This window comes from Physeter macrocephalus, chromosome 12 (assembly GCF_002837175.3).
Source record: "Physeter macrocephalus isolate SW-GA chromosome 12, ASM283717v5, whole genome shotgun sequence".
Lineage (NCBI taxonomy): Eukaryota > Metazoa > Chordata > Mammalia > Artiodactyla > Physeteridae > Physeter > Physeter macrocephalus.
In genome coordinates, this window is record NC_041225.1 from 5,558,180 (window position 1) to 5,582,177 (window position 23,998).

Here is a 23,998-nt window from a genome sequence, read left to right on the forward strand (position 1 = left end):
TGTTGGCAATCTGTATATCTTCTCTGGAGAAATGTCTATTTAGGTCTTCTGCCCATTTTTGGATTGGGTTGTTTGTTTTTTTGATATTGAGCTGCATGAGCTGCTTATATATTTTTGAAATTAATCCTTTGTCAGTTGTTTTGTTTGCAAATATTTTCTCCCATTCTGAGTGTTGTCTTTTTCTCTTTTTTATGGTTTCCTTTGCTGTGCAAAAGCTTTTAAGTTTCATTAGGTCCCATTTGCTTATTTTTCTTTTTATTTCCATTTCTCTAGGAAGTGAGTCAAAAAGGATCTTGCTGTGATTTATGTCATAGAGTGTTCTGCCTGTGTTTTCCTCTAAGAGTTTTATAATGTCTGGCCTTACATTTAGGTCTCTAATCCATTTTGAGTTATTTTTGTGTATGGTGTTAAGAAGTGTCCTAATTTCATTCTTTTACATGTAGCTGTCCAGTTTTCCCAGCACCACCTATTGAAGAGGCTGTCTTTTCTCCCTTGTATACTCCTGCTTCCTTTATCAAAGATAAGGTGACCATATGTGTGTGGGTTTATCTCTGGGCTTTCTATCCTGTTCCACTGATTTATGTTTCTGTTTTTGTGCCAGTACCATACTGTCTTGATTACTGTAGCTTTGTAGTATATTCTGAAGTTCAGGAGCCTGATTCCTCCAGCTCCATTTTTCTTTTTAAAGATTGTTTTGGGGCTTCCCTGGTGGTGCAGTGGTTGAGAGTCCACCTGCCGATGCAGGGGACACAGGTTCATGCCCCAGTATGGGAAGATCCCACATGCCGCGGAGCGGCTGGGCCTATGAACCATGGCCGCTGAGCCTGCGTGTCGGGAGCCTGTACTCTGCAATGGGGAAAGGCCACAACAGTGAGAGGCCCACGTACCGCAAAAGAAAAAAAAAAAAAGATTGTTTTGGCTATTCAGGGTCTTTTGTGTTTCCATACAAATTGTGAAATTTTTTGTTCTAGTTCTGTGAAAAATGCCATTGATAGTTTGATAGGGATTGCATTGAATCTATAGATTGCTTTGGGTCATATAGTCATTTTCACAATGTTGATTTTTGCAATCCAAGAACACGGTATATCTTTCCTTTCGTTTGTATCATCTTTAATTTCTTTAGTCAGTGTCTTACAGTTTTCTGCATACAGGTCTTTTGTCTCCACAGGTAGGTTTATTCCTAGGTATTTTATTCTTTTCTAACCATTTTAAATCAACTATACTCCAATAAAAATTTTGTAATAATAAAAAATAATAAAAACAAAATAAAATAGTTCAACAGCAAGGAAAAAAAAACAGACAAATTTGATAGCTGCAATGTTCTGTTCATCAGGAACTTCAAGTTGTGCGGTGTTTTTTGGTACATATGTTTGATTGAAAACATCTTGCATTTTAAATTATCACAATGTATTTTTATGAGGGCTCCACGCATTCTTGATTTTGTCAATTTTATCTCTGCCATCATTGTCCCTGGAATATCTCTATCTGTTTTTGGTCAGCTAAGGTGATGATTAAAGGGTTCAGGAATGGATGCCAATCATTCAGATTTGGTTTAAGGAGCAAGTTACTTTCTTAGGAGAATTAGCATCAGCCCTCCCTGCTAGTTTATTGTCTTTCTAAAACTGCTAATGATATTATTGTTTGCTTTATATATTTACCCAGTGTGCCTCCAGAAGAGTGAAAAATATCATAGTCTTTGAGCATCCAGAAAATTGTTCTAATCAGGCAATCAGAAAAGCATTATAAGATGGATATCTTACCTCTCCATTATGTGTTTACTGATTCCCAGCCAGGAGTACTGATCATTTCTTTTTTGAAGCCTTAAAGCTCTTATAGTCAGCAGCATACAACTTAGCTAAGACTGCTAAGCTTCCTTCTTTCCCCCAAGATAACCAGTTTTTAAGGCATTTAAGTCAAGGATAGAAGACTTGGCCCAGTCTTTTTAGCTTTTACTTCCCCAAATCCATTATGCTCTCAGAAGCCATGGAGGAGGGCTTCCTTTCCTGAGAGAGTCTTGGGAAATTTAATGCAGTTAGCTCACCAAGGAGCTATGCCACCTTTACTCATGGCCTAGTCACTTTCAGAAATCATAAATCAAGCTAAATAGCCCAACATTTAATAGTTAATGATAGACTTTATTGTTTTTTGAGCCCCCAGGAAGGCAATTGACTCTTGTTGCCTGAGCTAAGTTGTAAACAATTCAAGAGTGGAGAAAACAGAGGCCAGCACCAGCCTGTAAATGTTACCTATTTAGTTGATTCAAGCAGGTTTCAAAATTCTAGTAAATATAATCATATCATTCAATTTTGGTTTGCAGTCTCATATCACTGATCTATTAATGGTATATTGTTCATTTTTTTACTCCAATTAATTTTTTTCTAATGTCTCATTATTCTATTCTACTATTCTCTTCCCCTCCTCCCCCACTTAGGAAGACTATCATGCCAAGTTTTTTATTTAAAAGGAGAAAATATTGTGATTTGAAACATAGGACATTTTATTTCACCAAAGAGTTTCTGATGTCGTAACATAAGAGCTGTAGTTAAAGAACAGGTAGTTGAAATCAGTCATTAAGTACCTACTGTGTGCAGTAGCCTTGTACTGGTGTTGAAATATTCACTGGCATTTCAAGCTGCATTATTGATTAGGAGCTGCCTCAAGACTGAAATTTAGTGTTTGCTGCCAGAGTTCTCAAAATCACAATATATAAAACCATGTTCAGAGTCACCACGATGTCAATGAGTCCAGTGAGAAACACAAAGGCAAGCCAAAGGAAAATAAGGAAGATAGGAATTTGGGTTGTGTCCATGACCAATTTAAAATACAGAAGCCTGCCTTTGGAGATAGTGAAATCCTTAGCATCATGTTGGAAATATTTTCAGAATGTTGTAGAATATAACACAAGGTAAATGAAATTCTGGTTTTAAGTAGACTTAAACAGCAGGAGTACATTTCAGAGTGGAGGCTGCCAGGCTTTAGGATTTATAAATCAGTAAATTAAAGAGAATAGATAATTGAAGAACTATTGGGAGTTGTCACTTCTTTATTTTTGCTAAGTGTTGCTAGCACTATTCCCCTACTATGATTCTGTTGGGCAATGAGATTCCCACACTAGATCTGAGCCATAATAGAGTTTATTAAACAAAGGATGAAGAAACATTTCAAAAGATACATAAAAATTTTTGTTTGTTTGTTTTTTATCACAATGTGGAAGTTACTGGTTGGCATCTCCCTCACACAAGAGCCCAGTTCTTCTCAGCCCCAGCATTCCCAGGATCAGCTTCTGCCTGGGGACCTGCCACCAGCATGTGCAGGAGACTGTGTGGTCTGGAGAGCCACCTCTGTGTCTTATACAAGCCATTACAGTATTCCCTTCTGTGCTTAGGCTGGCACTCTTCTGCCGTCTGCAAGCCTTACCTCTAAACCATACTCAGGCTTCTCCCTGACTTATACTAGGCTCCCTTGAGACTCGTACAAGTGCAAGAAAGTATTTTATCAGGGCTGGTGATATAATAGATTATAGTTACTGCATTAAGAAAAGAATTTTATTATGGAAAATTTCAAGCATATCTTAAAGTAGAGCCTGTATAATGAACCATCATATAGTATCACACAGCTTCGACCATTATGAACTAATAGCCAGTCATTTTTTTCTATACCTCCACCCATTTCCCCTACCCTAAATAACTGTGAAGCAAATCTCAGACATATAATTTCATCCATTAGCATCTCGATATATATATGTGTGTGTGTGTGTGTATATATATATATATATATATATATATATATATGGGTATGGACACTTAACTGAAGTATTACTAGGGTATTTTAAAACATTACATAAAAACATATATAAAAGCTATGGACACTTTAAATAAAATAACTGAATTATTACTAGGGTATTTTAAACATTAACCCCTTAATATCATCAAATATTTAGTAAATTTTACATTTCTTTCATTGTTTTACAATGTACATGAATATAAAAATTCATTTAAATATTTATGGATGTTTATATAATGGTTTATTTGTCTATTCAGGATCTATAAAGGTCTGACTTTTTTCTACTAGTTATCACCATCAGGATTTTCATGATGGCATCCATGTGGTTTTATTTTACATGTTTGTCTCTTGGATTTCTGTAAATTGAGAATCGATCCTAAGGTTGATAATTTTCATGTTTTTTTATTGTTGTTGTTGTTGCTTTTGGCAAGAACATTTCATAGGTAGTGTTCTGTCATTCTATCAAAAGATACATAACATATGGTTCTCTTTCTCTTTCTTATTTATAAATATGTTTATGTCAACAGCCATTTAATACTTGGTCTAGAGCCTTTATCTCATTGAGAGTGCTGGTATTTTCTTACTTTTCACCTTACAAAGATGCAAGCAAATATTACCCAAGATCTGATTCCTGGAGCATTTTAAAGTTTTCATGTTGTTGTCCTTATATAGAGTCATATGCCAAACTCTTTAGCAATTGTTCACTGCAATGGAAAAGTGTGACCTCAAATCTCTGTCACATACCAAGCAAGGATGATAAAAAGCAAACAAAACCATCATCTGAAATCATCATTTCGTATAATGAAAGGTTTTCAACAGCAGAAATGGGAAGAATTTAAGATTAAAAGACAGAATTTTAAATTAAATACATATATCTTTCTCAAAAATTCATCACACCATCCTGATTTCACATGCCACCGTGGACAGGAGCCACTGCATTCTGGACTCAAACAATGGACTAGAATGTAAGAACTATTGTTTAGCTCCATGACATTTGTAAACATCTGCTAGAAGGTAATGTGAAAATTTGTCCAGCCAAATTACAGAACTAACAACTTTATCTTTAAGAGTATCTTTAACTTATTATGTATTCCAAATCACTATATGCAATTTTAAAAAGCTATTAAAAGGTTACTCTTTAATTCAATAAACACGTATTGAGCACCGATTCTTGTCACATACTTATTCTGGCATTTGGAATATAAAATACAGTAGAATACAAATATAACAAAGATTAATGAAAAAGCAGAATGGAGACAATATTGAAATTGAGAACCTACATTCTTGCTCTCCCTCCAAGGAGCCTCCTCATACTCCTGGGTGTTTAGTATCCTATGAATGGGTACAAAAAGGCATGTTTGTCTTTCTCTTTGAAAACTAAGTTACATAGTGAAAATTATCTGAAGAATCAAAGGTAAACTATAAAATGTAAGAAACTACATGATAACTTTTGGAACTCAATCTGTGGTTTCTCATAGTATATATTCTCACTGTAATAGACTTAATATGTTCTTTCTTAAAAGCTTCAAAATGGGATTCTTTGCACTAATGATTTATTGAAGTCCTCTTTGAAAGTATCCCTAGTATCACCATCTATCCATCTCCTTTTGCTGATAAGGAAACAATCCTCCAAATGTGACATGACTTACAGAATGGGTTAGTGGTTGAGTCTCCTGATCTCCAGCTCTGTGCTGCTCTCCCTGTTCCACACTAAGGTTTCTTTCACGTTAGGAACTATACACATACGCAGTGCATTTGAATCTCCCAGAGCATTAAGGCATAGTAGGGAGGCAGTCTTGTTTTGGAGAGCGGAAGTGAACAAAAAAGTGATACAAAAAGGCAGGTGGTCACAGGGCTCCTAGGGATTCTCTCTGCTAATCATGTACTCTACTTGCCCTACTGCTCCTAGCCCTGGCAGCCCTTCTCTTCTCCTTTGCCCTTTCTAATCCCCATCCTCCTGTCCTCTTGACACCAGCTTGATGGGACTGATCAGTGTTTTGATTATAACTTTGTGTGCTGTTGACCTTGGCCAATCAGGCTGGCCTTGTATTACCAATTCTCACTCCTTGAAGAGAAGGAATAACATTGAAGTGCTTGACCTGGGAACTTGAATTCAGTTCAGCTGTTTTGGCTGGTATAGTATGTTTTAAAAATCAAACTTGAATGCCTTTATAGTGGACTTGCATGTCCTCATTGGCTGCACACTCCCCAAACTGCCTACTGGATTACACCAGGCTTTTCTACACACTTTTCAGAACTGCCTGGCCCCTGAAAGCATTTGAGTTGACTACTCGTGGACTGACATCTTCCTGACAGACTGTGACAGGAAGATCTTGGGTTCTTTGGGGTAACAGACACTTATTTTCATTTACTATGGGTCTCTTTAAAATCGAAAGCATTACCTGTGGCATCTCTCTCACTGGTCAGAATTTAGTACCGATGTGGCCAAAATCACAGTGCTTTGCATTCAATAATGAGTCTTAGGGAGTTCAAGTGGGAGTGTAGATGGAGGGGAAAAGAGTTCAGAAGAACCCAGTTAAAATGCATTATTGTGTGTGCTCAGGAATCTTGAAGCAATGATTTGTTATTAACACCTTGCTTTTCTGATAGAAATGCCTACAGACAGAAGACTTAGTAATATTTGGTTTAATACAGAAGGGTCCCTTTATCTCATTTGTGAAAGGATTCTCCTGGATGTGGCGCTCTCCAGGGAAGGTACAAGGTCATGAAACAGTGTATTTTCCCTTGGTCCCAACATCATTTTCATTCAAATCCTCTTCAATACAGGTTGCCAATTTGGCCTGTTCCATCTCCAATAATGAAGAAGGGGTGAAATTAGTTCGGATGGCAGCCACCCAGATTGACAGCCTGTGTCCCCAGGTAAGCCTCATTTACTTTGTTTCCAAAGCCTGGTATTTCAGATCGTCTACGCTCCAGCCCTCATGTCACTCATTTCCTTGCCTTGCTCTCTTTCCTCTCACTGGAAAGTGCTACCCAACATTCATGGGCCATTTCAGGTTCTGCCTTTCTCAAAAAGAACTTCAAACTATTCCAGTCTCTTCAGAAATACTGTGGCGATTATTCTCTTTTCCACTCCTGTTGACTTTCTTCTATTTGTCTTGGACTGTTATTTCAATGCTCCATATCTATTTACCTCAACCACTAAATTATATGCTTGCACATGTAGAACAAGAGCTCTAATTCTGCCACATCTGTGCTAAGTAGGCTTTGTCCAGTAAACACTTTTTGAAACCTATATCTTAAAAAAAGAAGAAAAGCAAAAAAAACTTGTAGTAGTTGATAACCTACTTTAACTTTCATGTTTTGATTGTCCTTCCAAACACTGGGAACCCACTTATCTGTGGAAGCTGCAGGTCCAGGGTTTCAACATGGTCTTTGACCTGCTTGTTCCTCTTTTGAAGAGTGTGGTCAATATGTCCCTGGATTGTTTCTAACAAATAGGTCATCAATGCCGCTCTCACACTGGCTGCCCGGCCACAGAGCAAAGTTGCTCAGGACAATATGGATGTCTTCAAAGACCAGTGGGAAAAACAGGTCCGAGTGCTGACAGAGGCTGTGGATGACATCACCTCAGTGGATGACTTCCTTTCTGTCTCAGGTAATCACAAACGGGCCCCTTACAAGGCAGCCGAAGGAAGAGAACAAGATGAGATGAGGAATATCTTGCAAGTATCCTGGGTCTGTGTTTCAAGTGCTCTCCTTGGCCCTTTGAGCTTTCAATCATCTCTGCAACTGTGATTGTAACACCCTCTTGAAAATTCTTCTCTGCCGTGCACATTATTTCAAGACACTGAGCCAAAGCATTTGGGGGGAAAACACAAATTTCTGATCAAGATATTAGAAACCTGAGCAGATTATTTAAGTAGAGTTAGGCTCCTTTTTACTTCCTGGAGTTTTTAAAATAGGATGGCCTTTGATGCATCTGAATCATCCATCTAAAAAAGGGTATGGGATATGAGACTGGTTATGTTTAAAAATCAAAAAACCAATTAGTTATTCCAATTTGGCTGTGTTAAGGGTTTTTTCCTCAATAAGTGAAGTTACCCGGGTTTGTGATAAGCTGGGAAGAAATGTTAGCCACAGAATGAACCCATTAGAAGGCACTTGGGAGCTATTGAGGCTTTGAGCACTTGACCATGAGGTTGTGGAAAGAAGTAAGAGAAAGTAACTAGTCACCACTGGAAATTGTAACTTTCTTCTTTGTAAATGAAGCCAGACTGAAGGATGTTGGCGCATTTGAATAACCATGTAGTCAATTTGACCTTTAACGGGGCTCATCAATGCTGTTTCAAATTTGGCTACCAGCCAGCTAATGGGCCTTTTTCCAAACACATTTGACTAAACACATTTGGCCCAATTCACCTGGAAAAGTCTCTATGGGAAGCATGGGGGAGGAGGTCACCAGAAACCTCAACCTCCTTGTGAGGCATTAAAATAACCAAGTGACACTTGAAAACTCAAATTGACCAGGTGTTGACTCTACCCACAGGCTTATGGAACTCACACCTGCCAGCTCAGGTGTGCCCTAGACTTGACCAGGACTTACTGAGGTCTGAGAGGGAGGGGTTGCAGCCCAGCTGGTGGGATCCAGACAGATAGGGCCTCTGACTGCAACAGTGTGGAAAAGGGATTTCTGCAGGAGGCTTAGTGTATTTAGAAACTTTTCTCTAGTTGCAGTCTTTCCTTTCACCAAGAAACTGACAATGAATTCCCACTGGGGGCTTGTGTTTAAAGCTTGTCTGAGAATAGCAGAGTTGAATCTGTAGATCTGATGGATGGTGGAAAAGCCAACTTTGAAATCATGGAGGGCAGGGCAAGGGAGATTGGAAAAATGAGTGAACACATGCTCAGTATCTATAATTTGTCTGACTTTCTGCTATTTGCTTTAATTCACACCAACATTTTATAAGATAGGTGTCACTATCCCGAGCCTTCCTTTGAGAAAAGTAAGTCACTGAAAGGTAGGTAACTTGGCAGAGGTGTAATTAAAATCCAGATTATCCTCTTTCCAGAATCTATATAGTTCTCAGTAAGTCTAGATAGAAGGGAATTTGCCTTTGATGTTTCCAGCTTTCATTGCAGCTCCTTCCCCACCCCCTCACACCTCGACATCCCCTCTGGTACCACCATTCCACTCTCTCTTCCCTCTTGGAAACCTGTCTTATTCTTCATTCCCAAGGTGCTTTGTTTTTGATGACTTGTCAAGGCAACTATTCATTTAAACATACCCATATCCAGGGGTTGGCTGATAAAGAACTCAATGTGTTGCCATTCCTGGGATTTTTACTTCACTGATGCATGAGTCCTAGCAACATAAAAGATATGCAAGAAATGCATCTTTCATAAGGTGCTTAGAAATTGTTTGGATAGACATATTGGGGATTTGAGTGGTGGGGAACAGAAGGATGGACACCAGGACTGAGCATCTTTCTTGTATCTAGTCAGTCTTTGCCAGGATGACCATAGGGGTCCCCAAAAGGGCCAGGGGGACTCTCCAACCAGCCTCAGATCTCACACAGCAATCCTAACAGCCCCTGGAAATCTTACTCTACTCCCCTTCTATCTACAAATGAATAGAAAATATCCATATACTACCTTTTTCAAAGAGGCATCATTTTAGAACTTAAAGCTTTCCCAACTTATCTTTTTCTTGAAATGCATGTATGAAAATTTCTGAGGGTAGAGAAAAGCAAGGTTAGGAGGTCTTATCTCAGACTGTTTCAGCAGTGCAAAGCTTTTCTTAATTTTCTTCCACCGGGTCTGCCTCTCTGCCACCTTTCTCCCTGCCATTCCTTTGTGCATCTCATTATTACCAGCAACAAGAAAAGGCTTTGGCTTCCGCTGATAACACTGTGCAGTCCAACCCCAGTGGTACAGGCACCGCGGCATGCCATGACAGGAAAATGAACAGGCGCTGTCAGGGAGCCAGCCTTGGCAGGACCAGCTAGAGCATGCCTTTGGACTTGACAATCGGAGGCGGCAGGCACCTTTCCACAGATGGGCTTGACAAATGATGACACAGCCCACTCTGTCCTGCTGGTAGACTATAGATACAGCCCGATAGTTGGGGAAACTACTTCTCATCTCCTCTCCGAGCTGGGGCCAAAATATTTGCATCAGTAAATTGCAAGGTTGGCCCAGGAGATATTTTGAAATGGCATTAATGACATTTTATGTATCAGTTGCTTCTTAAGGGAATATCTGTTCTGGCAGGAAAGTCTATTTTGAAAACAACAACAGAAAAGATTTTTTTTAAGGGATAGTTTTGTTTTTCTTTTTCTTTTTTTTTTTTTTTTTTCATGCTACCTGAACTTGTGTGTCTGAGTGCTTAATTTGTCCATATGAAATGCAACAAGTTTGGGGAGCTATTAACATTACAGGAGCAAAACCAATTTTCAGATGTGGTCTGGGCTTATAAAAAAAATGAAATGGCTGTATTAGAACACTTAAACTTTTCCCATTGGGCAAAAACTAAAATTTTTAATAGTGTCTTAAAATGAGCATCTTGGCATTAATCACATAACAGTTGAATTCTTGGGTTTGGCTCACAAAATAGCAGGCATCTAAGATCTGAAAAAGCTGTTAACTCAATCCCATAATGTCTAAAAGTTTCATTTTGTTTTGTTTGCCTTTTCTTCTTTTATTTGTGTGTGTGTTTTTTTTTTGACTCCAGGGTCTTGAGTTTGTTTCATTAAAAAATTCACAGACTGAACTTTGCTTTTGAATTTAGAAACTATAGCTTTAAAGCTTATAATAATCAGGTAGTTTGGTCATCTGTGATTTTTTAACAAGATTACATCTTTCCTGAAATTGTAAGGTTGCAAAAATTCAAGGAAGTTTACCACAAAATATGTTGCAGTCAAATGTTTTATGATGTTTAAAAACCATGCTTTACATCCAGGCATCCAAAGTACCTATGGGGTTTATCCCAGCAATGGGATAATCTCTGGAATACAGGTGCTTTTTATTATTACTTTCTCTTCTATGTTATTTTCTAGTTGGAACACCATTCCTCTATCTCCTTACTTAATGAATTCTTTCTCCTGAAAATACCTTAGGATAAAAATATATAATCGATTGTCCCTCTTCAATGGACATGTTTATTCAGGATTTCTTCTTTGATTGCCTGCTTAAGGCGCTGTCAGGTATGAAAATATTAGTTAAGTGTGGATTCTGCCTTTGTATAATTCACTGCCCTTTTTGATAGATACTAGACCAGAGTAATTCCAAACTTGTGAACCCCAGACCTGAGGGTGTAGGGACTAGGAGTGGAGAAGTTATTACAAGGGGTCCAGGGAAACCATATATAGACCAAGTGTCATCTTTTGATCAAATAATATGTCTACAAGAACAATATAGCTCTTTTCAAGTTCATTATTGGTACTTAGATTAATAAAGTACAAATTTATTTTAAAACATTCTTTATCATAGTGGCTTTTACATATATATCATCCACTGGTATAACTACTATAATGAGGGAATTCTAATTCATTTTTTTATAAAAGGGGTACCTCTAATTGGGTAAAGATGGGAAATGCAGAGTAAACTATCTCAACATTTCATAAAAAGAGTTAATTAAGAAAACTGAGTCAGTTAGTAAACTGAAAATTAGTAAAATTAATATTTAACTCACATGATTAATGTGACTAACCATTGAACAAATTAATTGGCAGTTCAATTAAAAGCAATGCTTTTGATATCATGGCCTCCTTCAATTAATGTATACAGTTGACCCTTGAAAAACTTGGGGGTTTGGGGCACCGACCCTCCCTCCACACAGCTGAAAATCTCGGCATAACTTTACAGTGAGCCCTATAGATGGGAAGTTCCGCATCTGTGGATCCAACCAACGTCAGCTCTGTGGTACTGTAGTATTTACTACTGAAATAAATCCATGTATAAGTGGACCTGCACTGTCCAAACCTCTGTTGTTCAAGGGTCAACTGTAGTTATACCTATGAAAGCATATTCTTTTTCTTGCCTCCTAATTAAATTAGTTGCATATTTTAGTTTGGAAATTAGATTTTAAAAACTACTATTTCATTTTAGGATATTAGATCATGAATGGGCTTCTTACATTTTAAATTTTGTTAATTCCAGAGACATTAGTAGCTAATGTAATTGACAGATTCCTCTGTTTTGCATTCAATTCCATCTTTAAACTATGCACAGAAAAATGGTAGCTATACTTATTCTTACATTATGTTATTCAAAGAAAATGCCTGTTTTTGACATGAACACCCTTGCAGTTGCCCATTTTCAGGGACCACGACATATTTTAATTGTCTGGAGGAATCCAGCAGGGCAGTAAGAGAGACCTATTTGAATTAAACTTCTGTATTTAAAATCCTGTGCCAAGTTTCATTTGAGTAAACCTTTTTTTTTTAGGTGTCCTTTTAGGTGAGTTTGCATGATCCAATCCAAGATCTCATAAAGAGGTGGTTTCAGAAGTTCCTTAATCAAAATGAAAGCCTTTAAGTCTCTATTTTCACAACTGTCTTTCTCGTTTTCTCAGGAAAATATCAGCATTCAGGAAATAACTTCTTGTGAGTTTAAGATATCTAAATATTAAAATTTAAACATTTCATTTTTTTCTATTCTAATTTCTATATGAAACTAGAGAATGTAGAAATCAGAAATTTATAAATAGTTGAGTGAGGAAATCATGTTGTATGAGGTCAAACAGATGTTCCTTTATGAAACATGTTATACTTTGCAATTTTCTATCCAATGTCATATAAAAACAAATATTTTCTCTGAGTGATTGGTTTAATGAAAGAAGGAGAGATCCTTGGGAGAGACTGGGATTTGCTGAGTACCCTCCCATCTCTCCTTCTTTAGGAATTTATAAATCAGAACTAGCTCTAGAAACTTCTTAAAGAGGTAATCATTCAATTTAGTCCTTTATTAACTATTCATTGAATAGTTATAATTTCTTAAGGGTTACCAGATTACTTAAGACTACTTCCAAGCTTGTTCTATTATTCTATTGTGTGTGTATATGTATATTTTCAGCTTAAGTTCTTTTTTTTCCTCAGAGTACTAAATTTTTTGAACTTTCCTTAGAATTCTGTTTCTAAAGAATGTTCAAGGAACATAATAACAGATATCACATTGGACATGGAAAATACAAAATTGCACACTTGCAAACCTGTAAGAGACCAGACTGCATGTCTCCTCTAGGCTGGTAGAGAGAAAAGCCTCTCATCATGCCTGCTCGGATTCTGCTTTGGACAATGATGGAGTGTGATCCCTGACCTTGACTCCAATCTGAGGGAACCAGCCACAAACTGGATTGTATTTCAATTGTGGGGAACTCTGTGATCCTCTTCACCTGATCAGTTTCCATTGCATATACCTTATGCATGACACAACATTGGAAGACTGATGGGGTGATATTTGTTCATTTTAAAGTCTCCCTTAAATGTTTCCTCAATAAAAACGTGATCCAACCCAAAGTACAACTCTGGACATGTCTAGAAACGTTGCTGCTTGGTGACTTCTTGTTCTCTGCCACTACCACTCTTAAAAGATCTTTTCACCCAATAAATCTTAAATACTGAAACAAAGAAAGAGATATTTTTAAAGCTGTTGGTTCTCAAAGTGTGGTCCCCAAACCAGCAGCATTACCATCACCTGGGAACTTGGTAGAAATGCAATTTCGTGGGCCCAACCCCAGACCTAGTGAATCAGAAACCCTGAGAGAGACACCCAACAGTCTCTATGATGCTACAAATCCTCCAGTTGATGTTCAAGTTTGAGAACCACTATTGTAATTATAAACTACGTTCTTTAAATATAATTTCAATGTTATGAGGCATGTATTGAGATGTACAAGTTGATGACTTGTGAGTTAATGAATCTATCTTCAATAGGTTTTTAAGTGTGTCAGTGGTATAAAATCATATAAATGTGTATGTGTCCTCTCCACAGAAAATCATATCTTGGAGGATGTGAACAAGTGTGTGATAGCCCTTCAAGAGGGGGATGTGGACACTCTGGACCGGACTGCAGGGGCTATCAGGGGCCGGGCAGCTCGAGTCATACACATCATCAATGCTGAGATGGAGAACTATGAAGCTGGAGTTTATACTGAGAAGGTGCTGGAAGCTACAAAATTGCTCTCTGAGACAGGTAACCATGGATATTAGGTTTGATCAAATTGTCAGCACCATGATTAATTTCCATACCTGAATCAATCTGTTTCATTGTTTCCCATAGGTCTTTCTGCTTCTAAATTACACATGATCATAAAAAGGGTGCTCTTTATTTCTTGAGTTTGAACTGGAATACTTTAGCAGAATAATAATTTATTGTTTTGCAGTATATACTACTCTACAGTTTTTATATATAAGCATTTGATTCTCACAAGGACCTTATGAAGTAGGCAGATTTTTATTATCTCCTATTATGAATGTGAAAATGGAGTTTTGAATCAGTTAAGAGACTGGAAAAAGGTCACAAGTCTAGAAAATAGTGAATATGTGATTGGAACTTGGAATCTTGAACTTGAAAAACATTTTCCTGTCTATTTCTTGAGAAGATAAGGACAACCAGGGAAAAACATAAAGGCTCTAGGTAGTACATGGACATGAAGTAATCAAAGTTGGTAGTGGTTACTGAAAAAGGGTTAGACTTTAATATATGCCCTGCTCCTCTAGCAAAGGTTTGCATGCCCTCTTCCATGGGCATGCGACTGCCCGCTGGGGAATCACGGTCTTGGTGAGACACAGTTACTTATGGGAGCCTGTCATAGCTCTCTGGTACACTGAGATGGAAAAAAGACTTATTTCTACTGAGTGAGCACAACAACCCATAACTTTGGATAGTTGTGTCAAAGAGTAGCCTACTTTTAGTAGTTTTTGCTCTTGACTGGTGTCTCTTGGCTTCAGACCCTTTCTGAAGTCCCTCATGCCTTGTGTATTTGTATATATGGGGGAATGAGAGTAGAGAGAAAGTCCAGGGATGGAGAGAAGACAAACAGAATTAACTCTATATTGGATGGAGTTATGAATGTGTAGTGAATCGGGTCCTCTGTATGCATAGAAGGAACTTACCTCAGCATCAGTGGGAGTCTTCATGGGTCTATATATGGAATTTGGAACCCACTAGGCTTTTAAAAATAGACATATCTCTGAAAGGTCAGATATAGCAGTGTTCCAAGTTCTACATGATAAGACATGTTAGTAGATACATGTTTCCTTCTACAGGGAAAAGGTTATTTACAAAGACTTCTGTAGCTATTTGTTAGTCTAGAATAGCAAGAGAAAGCAACAGATAAACAGACATTGGTTGCTGTCTGAAATATAAGCAGAAAAGGACTAGTGTAATATCACATAATAAAGAACACATCTAGGGATCATTGCTCTTGAGAATCGTCACAGACTTAGAATTAGAAATAATAACAATAATAATACGATATATCCACAATTCAAAAAGAGTCATGTACCACAATGTTCATTGCAGCTCTATTTACAATAGCCAGGACATGGAAGCAACCTAAGTGTCCATCTATAGATGAATGGATAAAGAAGATGTGGCACATGTATGCAATGGACTATTACTCAACCATAAAAGGAAATGAAATTGAGTTATTTGTAGTGAGGTGTATAGGCTTAGAGGCTCTCATACAGAGTGAAATAAGACAGAAATAGAAAAAAAATATTGTATTCTAACACATATATATGGAGTCTTAAAAAAAAAAGTTTCTGATGAACCAAGGGGCAGGACAGGAGTAAAGACACAGATGAAGAGAATAGACTTGAGGACACGGGGAGGGGGAAGGGTAAGCTGGGACAAAGTGAGAGAGTAGCACTGACATATATATACTACCAAATGTAAAATAGATAGCTAGTGGGAAGCAGCCGCATAGCACAGGGAGATCAGCTCGGTGCTTTGTGATCACCTATAGGGGTGGGAGGGAGACACAAGAGAGAAGAGATATGGGGATATATGTATAGGTATAGCTGGTTCACTTTGTTATAAAGCAGAAACTAACACACCATTGTAAAGCAATTATACTCCAGTAAAGGTGTTAAAAAAATAATATGATATATCCACATTGTAATTAGCTCAAGTTCAGCACTATTTTTTTTTTTCAAATAGGCTTTCCCTTTGCAATCAATAGAGCAACACAATGCAAGCCATACAGTATTTCTTTTCTCATTTGGAATAATTAGAAACAGTCATTTTACTCTCCAATTTAAGGACTTTTTTTTCACCCTTAAGGAAACCCTGTCACATTTTTGGAGCTCTCAGTTCCTGGGCCATTACCTCGATTTTGTTACAAAGTCTCAGCTTCCTGTGGTATATCTGACACATAGCAGCATTTCCTTGGATCTGACACTGAGTGAAGAGTGTCAGAGAAGGGTGGAGGACATGGAGACAGAAGTTTCAACTCATGACTGGTTGGAATGATTACTGCCGCAGATGACATGCAGAGCATATTGCCAACTTATAGGCGACTTTGTGCACACAAAGACTTCAGCATTGTTCAAGAGACATTTTAGATTTCTTTCTTATTGAGCCTTGGGGTGCTTTAATAAATAGAAGGAGTGGTGCCCATTGGGTCAAAATCAACATAAAGACAAGGGCAGTATGCCTAGCTGATGGAAATATTTTAACATAATTTTCACCCAAAGTCTTGAAATGTAAATAATATTCTGGTTGAAGTTTTTTTAACTGAAAAAAAAAAAATCAGTGCAACAGAGCAATCCATCCTGGATTGTTGTTGCTAACGAAGATTTTGCTCTTATTTGTCAATTTTCAGATCTTTAAAAATTCTCATCTCAGCCCTTCCTTGCAGTGATTGAATACTTGGGGTACTTAACTAAAGGCACCTTCCTGATTCTGATATACACATCCAATTCATAATTGAACAGAAAAGATAAGCAAGACATTTAGATTCTTTCTATTTTTCAGCATCTATTGAAGATCACTAGGAAAGAAGCCAGGTAGAAGAGAGTGAAATAAACAGTTTATAAAACTAGTAGAAAATGGAATACATGTCAAGGAAATGTAGATATTACTGGGCTAAGAACTAAAATATACAAGGTATATAAATTATTTTGCTTCTGTCCCCAGTGGTTCTTCTCTTTCCTAAACAGGAACAAATAGTTTCTTTATGGGTAAGTAGAGACGTTGTCAAAGAAATGAAAGCAAAACTTTAGCTGTGAGTAGAACAATTGACATACACACAGATTCCCCATGGAGGGAGAATGCCTCTGCTCTGAAGCCAGCAGGGCTTAAGAGAAGGGATGGTGCTCTGTCACATTCGCACTGGTCATCTGAACATGTGGAACATGAGATTTAAAATGTGTGATCTATATGATGACTTAATACCTAGCATTTCTCAATAAGAAATTTCTCTATAAGAAACAAACTAAAAAAAAAAAAAGCTTTAGCTGTTAAAATTCACTGGTTGCTAATTAGAATTGTTGGGGACATACTACACACATGGAGTTTGAGGAAGAACATAAGATCAGTTCTCTGATTATGGTTATGCAGAGTTTTGTAGGTTATATAGATTTTATAAAATGGATTAGTCCCCTCGTCAGTGTCTGGCTATGCTAAGGAGGGCTACGTTCTTCAAATAAAAACTCCTATACAGATCACTAATACCCAAATTTCTACCTTTGGGCTAACATTTTGCTCCTGATTTAAAAAAAAAATCTTAGTGCAACGTTGAATTGGTCACTTTTTTATGCAAGTTTATAAAACTGAGAGTACATTTTATTCTGAGGAGAGAACATGGAGCAGTGGGCAAGGAGTGGAAGGCGAGAAGAAGGAAAAAAAAAAGGAAGAGTCCAGGACATGGAAGACAAAGCATCATGTTTTCTTTGGCCTTGCCACCAACCTACCAGGTTCTGCCCAGTTTTATATCTGAGTTGTTAAAGACCCTAAGGCAGAAGTTCTCAACCTCTGTATTATTGACATGTGAGTCTTGGTAATTCTTTCTTGGGGTGGAGGCCGCTGTCCTGTGCATTAAGGGTGCTCAGCAGCATTCCTGAACTTACCCCACTAGATGCTTATAGGACATCTTCCCTTTCCCACTTCAAGTTGTGAGAATCAAAATTGTCTCTAGACATTGCTAGATGTTCTTGGGTGGACAGAATAACCCCCATGGAAAATAACTGCCACACGAGAAATAATATTCCAAAATAAGAGCAACTTTAGACAAGACTAAATGGAGCCTCTGCATGATGGCCATAGGGTACGGTGAAGGGAGTGGAGTGAGAGTCTATTACCAAGCATGAAAAAAAAGGGACAGAATGCTCAAAAAGTCTTGACTAGACCAGACTTTGCTGCTAATGCGGTTTTCAAATACAGGCCAACCTCTGTTTAAACATGCAAATGATGCAGGGGTGGGTCTCTGTAGAGAGAGCTCCCACTTTACCTTCACTGAAAGGCTAGAAATTGAGAGAGATCCAAAGAGTGATGAAACAGTCTGTAGTTAATTTTCCATAAATTACTTTACTTAGTAAAGAGTAAGTAAATTTTTTTGAAGAGTGCTTTTTGTCTTGCTATGAATGCTGAGTTAATTTGAAAACACAATTTTGTGGATTATTAGTATGTTAAAATTCTAGGGCAACATTACATAAAAATTTACCTATTTATTTTTTATAAAACTAATCTAGGCAGATGAAAGCACAATAAACTCGATGTACATCAGACTCATTAAATACTAACATATTTGATGGGCTCTTCAATAAAACCTGAATTATAACAAATTGCCAATAGCTTGGTAGCGAGTGCACCCAACGAGACCCATTTTCAGAGATCTCATTTGCAAAGGCAGATTGCTGTGGAAAGTTGAGGGGCCTGAAAGTACATTCAATGATATTATGTTTAAAGTAGCTCATCCTTCACAGAACAGATTACATTGAAATGCCATTTTTGTAAATTTGATGGCTGATGCAAATTTGTGGCAATGTCAATATCATCAGGTTGAGAGATCTTTGAGATGCCAGCAGTTCTTTCTTCAGAGGGAGCCCAAAAAGAATAGAAAAAAATGAAATCTTTTTAATGAGGATTCTGTTATTAAGCACTTTGTAAATGAAAGTGAAAATTCCATTATTTTGGAGAACACTTGGGCCAAACAGATGGTATAAATTTTTTCAAGACTTTTTTTTAAAGAACAGTTAAATGCTCACAGCAAAATTGAGGGGAAGCTATTAAGATTTCCCATGATTCTGAATCAATTCCCTTGATTCTGCACATACATGGTGTCCCACATTATCTAAATCCCCTACCAAAGTGGTACATTTGTTACCATTGGTGAACCTACACAGACACATCATAATCACGCAAAGTTCATAGTTTACATTTTGGTTCACCCTTGGTGTTGTATACTCTATTATATTTGGACTAATGTATAATGACATGTATCCATCATTATGGTTTCATACAGTGTATTTTTCACTGTCCTAAAAATTCACTGTACTCCATCTATTCAACCTTCTCCCCCTCCCAATCCCCTGGTAACCACTGATCTTTTCACTGTCTCCATGGTTTTGCCATTTCTAGAATGTCATATAGTTGGAATCAAATAGTATGTAGCCTTTTCAGATTGACTTCTTTCACTTAGTAGAGATGGTATAATTTGTAATTTCATGCTTCTATTATGTAAAGTTTTCATAAAAGAGGTTTTTTTTTACAGCATTCCTGTGTATTTTGCCCAGTAAGAGGAACAAATAGAAAGCACCCAAACTAGAAATGATAATGAGGGGTACCATTGTGTCAGTACAATGTATAGATGAAATCCAGGTAAGGAATCAGAAGAACTCAATTCCTTGACTTCTAAATGTGACTTTACACAAATTAGTTAATGCCCCTGAGCCTCAAGCTTCTCATGTATTGCCTGGTGTTTCATCATCCAAGTATGGTCAATATTATTGATTTTGGGATATATGCTTCACTGTTTCTTGGCTTCCTCATGACTGCACTCAACGTGGACAATCACTGCCCATGAATCCTCTGTATAAACCCTCTGCTCCATCTGGACAGGTGTATTTATTATTTTCCAGTTAAAACACATCCATGCTGTTCCCACTCTCCTTCGTGTCATCTTCCCCGTTTTCTCCTCCTCCTCTACATCTGTGTATTGAACTTATCCTTTAAGATCTGACTCAAGTCTCAGCTAGAGACAACAGGGATCTATTTCTATGAGTCTGTTGACATTTAGTACGTCCTCTTCAGTGTCAATGGTCCACAGATAGATTGTCACTTCCTAGAGGCAGGTGTTCTTGTACGTGCCTTGGGCCTAGACAAGTATTATCACATCATTAGCCTTTAATATGTATGCATTGATTAAATGAATACGAAAAATTAAGATATGATTTTTTTTTCAGTGGAGAATATGTCCACTAGCAGCAGCCTTAGGCTTATAACTCAAGATTCCAGGATAAGTAGAGATGCTTGTTTTCCTCCTACTTTCTACACATCAAAGAAGAGCAATCTTCTTGGCCACTTGGGGGTATGCTTATTTCACTTGGACTGATTTCTGTTGCTAGTGAGATCAAGTTTTATCATTGGACATGTCTGGGTGACCTGCCTATCCCCGTGACCAGAGGCAAGGGGTATGGACAGAAGTAAGATCAATATCAGAAGAAGGCAGTAAGGACAGATTATTGGGAAGACAGAAATATTAGATATTAGAGATAGGAAGGACTATTATCGTCTGTCACTTCTCCGTGACTGACCTTGAAATTAAATTATGAAAGTAATGAATTTCCACAGAAGCTGTAATGACTGAGATTCAGCTCAGCCTAGACTTCCTAATATATTTTAAATGCATTTTAATATAACCCTTACTATTGATGTAAAGCATTTCATTTCCCCCTGAAAGGTCAAAATGATTACAATATGGAGGAAATGTCTTACTAAGTGGTGGTTGTGCTAGTCATGGAGGTGGAAGTCAGAAGTGTAGGAGGAACAAGAAGGAAATTTCATTCACTTAATAGCCCTTAAACAGGCAACATGTAGTTTGTCTCAAAGCCTCTTTCATATGTCTGAAACCTACATACTTGAAGTATTGTACAGATCTGGCTGATGGTTTTTAATATCGATATTTATTTGTTTTATCCTGAATGCAAATGCAAGGTTTCTTGCTCAGAGAACAAACTTCTTTCTTAGTAACAATAACGTTGCCAGTTCCCTATACCTCATTCTACCTCTCAAGGCAGTGTGATAAGGTCAGGTAAAGTCTGCCCACATGAAGGAGGTCCATACTACAGGAGAAGAACCACAAAATTATGAATCTGAGAGTTTATACAGCAATTGGTGCTCAGCTGTCTCCCTCCCCTCCTGAGAGGGAGAGAAAAACCTTCACTCTTTAATGTTAATAAACTCTCTCCAGGAAAGGTCCCCAGGTTGTTACAACCCTTTAGAATATAAATGAATGACTCCTGGTTTTATTCCCTTTTGAAATGTAAATACATATCTCTGGGGACATAAACCCGTAAATCTCTTTCCAGATTATTTCACCATTTTAGGACTGCTATTGAGTCATACCTTGAACCAGATTACCAGTCATTTTTGATCAGAAAGTCCTGGCCATGAAGAAATATGAAAATATCTTCTCTATACTGGCTTGTTTGTAATATGTTCTGCTAGAATTCACACATGACCAGCTCTCTCAGTGTGAGGGGTTGAAGAACCACCTAAGGAGAATACAACTTGAGAAAATAAGAGAAACACTTTTTAAAACAAAATTTATTGACTTTATTTATTTTCATCATTTTATTTTATTTTTTATTTTTTGGCTGCCTCAGGTCTTAGCTGTGGCATGCGGGATCTTCGCTGAGGCACGCAGGATCTCTCACTGAGATGCACAAGCTCAGTAGTTGGGACGTGTGGGCTTAGTTGCCCCGCGGCATGTGGGATCTTAGTTCCCTGACCAGGGATCGAACCCGTGTCCCCTGCATTGGAAGGCGGATTCTTTACCACTGGACCACCCGAGAAGTCCCAAGAGAAACAATTTTGGCCTGATAATAAACTTCTAACATGGAAGTGGAGGTGGGGTAGGATGGATATAGGAAGGCTCACAATTACACATTTATGGAGCAACATAGTGGAAGAAACAGCACTTTTCGAGTGCCCAATTTTCAAAGTAAAACTAAAAGGGAGACATGAATTTCCAGTTCTGTGTGAGTCATATCATAGACTCAGAATCCTGGGGATTGCAAAGGACATGATACTTCTTTGTTACTTCAAGGATATGAGGGATCAGCATCCATGGTAGTGGCCATGGTATGGCAGAAGGGCCAGTGCTGGGGTCCACAGGAATTGGTGGCCAGGGTGTATTAACTGGGCACAAGTGAGGCAGCAGTAAGTTCCTTTTACCCAGAATCCCTACCACGTCAGCAATAGGTGTTGGAATCAAAGAAAGGAAAACTATGTCAACAATCACTTGAATGGGAACATCATTAGAATATTCCAGAAATAGTTTTATTAGGAAAAATAAGAAACTATGCTTGTAGCTGGGATAACATATGGACATAAGAACCAGAAAGATGCTGGATATTCCTGTCAAATTGACCCCCAATTACCTCCCCACTTGGTTTGCTTTTCTATATTTTACCTGTTCTCTAACACTTGCTGATTTCTTCCTAGAGAAGTGAAGTCTTCTGTAACCACACCAGCCAATCCCACTCCTCTGTACCTCATTACTCACTCTCACTCATTAAGTTCCTACCAGGTGTTGCAAACTCTGTGTTTGCCCATTTTTCTGTCTTAAGGTACCTCTCTGTTCTCTGTCCCCCTTCTATTTTCTATCCAGGTGTGTGTGTGTGTGTGTGTGTGTGTGTGTGTGTGTTTGTGTGTGGGTGTGTGTGTGTTGCTTCCTAATTTAATTTTAACCCCTTGAGATCTGAGACTACCTCTTCATTTCCTCCAGCCTTGATGAGAGTTGAAGCACAAACATGTTTATTAATATAAATAAAAAACATAACTGACATAGAATAATACCTTATTTTAGGGGTTTTTCCCTTTCTAAAAATTACACACTTAATGATCAAGATCAGAATCTTTTAATCTAAGAGCAATAATTCCTAGCAATTATTTTATTACATCTTAAAATTTAAAATCTCACTGATGCCAAAATTAACTATTTATCAAGCTAAGTTTCTACAAACACTGTAACCTAAATAAGACATCATGTTCAATTCTTTACTCATTCCTTAAGTTTCAGAATGAAATGTGCCATCCTTTCCTCTTAACTTATAAACAATTTGTGATTATTTTTGAAATGCTGATTTTAAAATGTAAGAACTTTCCAAGCAAGCATTTTCTTTCCCTGGGGAAAGGAATTTGTGTCTAGACAAAAGCAGATGCATGCTGCCTGATTCTCTTAGGGTAGTTATCGTGGACAGAATTTAGAAGATTTTTTTTCCTTCTTCTAAGCAGTCCTTTTTCATCTTTCATCAAACAATTCAGCTCATGGGTTATGTATGGCCTTCTGGAGCTTGAGTTTGATTTTGATGTTTGAAATGTACATTATAATTTTCCAAACATGAGTTTATGAAAATGGCAGCCTTTAGGAACTCCCACAGAGGGAACAGATGACTGACTCTGACGAAAGAAAGTCCAAGAATATACACAGCATGGAAGAATTAGGACTAGCCAGGAGGATGCTGATGGTTGTCTGGAGAGGTAAAAACAGCTGACAAATAGTCACCAGGGAATAGGGAGCAGATTAAGCTGGGCTTCTTTTGTCCTTGCTCCTAGCTTCCAGATCTCAATATCTTCTACCTTGATTCAGAGTTATCAAGAGAAAGCACAGTGAAAGCTAGTATATCACTGGCCTAGACAGAGAATGATTTCAATTTAGAGAGTTTAAATATTATTTCCATACTCCCTCCTCCACATTTAAAAAATATTTGGGGCTACTTTACTCAAGATTCACATCCAATCAATCAGCTAATATAAAATAGTAGTATGCATTTGAGGTAGAAGGAAAACACTTTCACAAGAATATTAGGTTAAGCGGAGAGGTTTTTTAGAAATAGTGTCTAATTTGAGATAGGGAAGCTGGGTTTGATTTTTCTTTTTTCCAGTTACGAGCTTTTTGGTAAAGTCTCTAACTTTTAAAGATTTCCTTTCTTCATGGATCTGGTGAGGTCATACTGTAATACAGTGTTTGACACTGGCTTTCTTGGCAATGAAGATAAAATGAAAATTCTAACAGTGAGTTTAT

The 23,998-nt window shown here is 37.7% G+C and overlaps 1 protein-coding gene across 1 annotated transcript in view; it reads left to right on the forward strand.

Moving 5' to 3' along the window:
- Positions 1-23,998, forward strand: part of CTNNA2 (catenin alpha 2) — a 1,212,193-nt gene that overhangs the window by 1,105,613 nt on the left and 82,582 nt on the right. Inside the window, exons 10-12 of the mRNA XM_024129861.2 lie at positions 6,571-6,663; positions 7,246-7,402; positions 13,738-13,938. Coding sequence (XP_023985629.1) covers positions 6,571-6,663; positions 7,246-7,402; positions 13,738-13,938 — 451 coding nt within the window. The remainder of the gene's footprint in view (positions 1-6,570; positions 6,664-7,245; positions 7,403-13,737; positions 13,939-23,998) is intronic.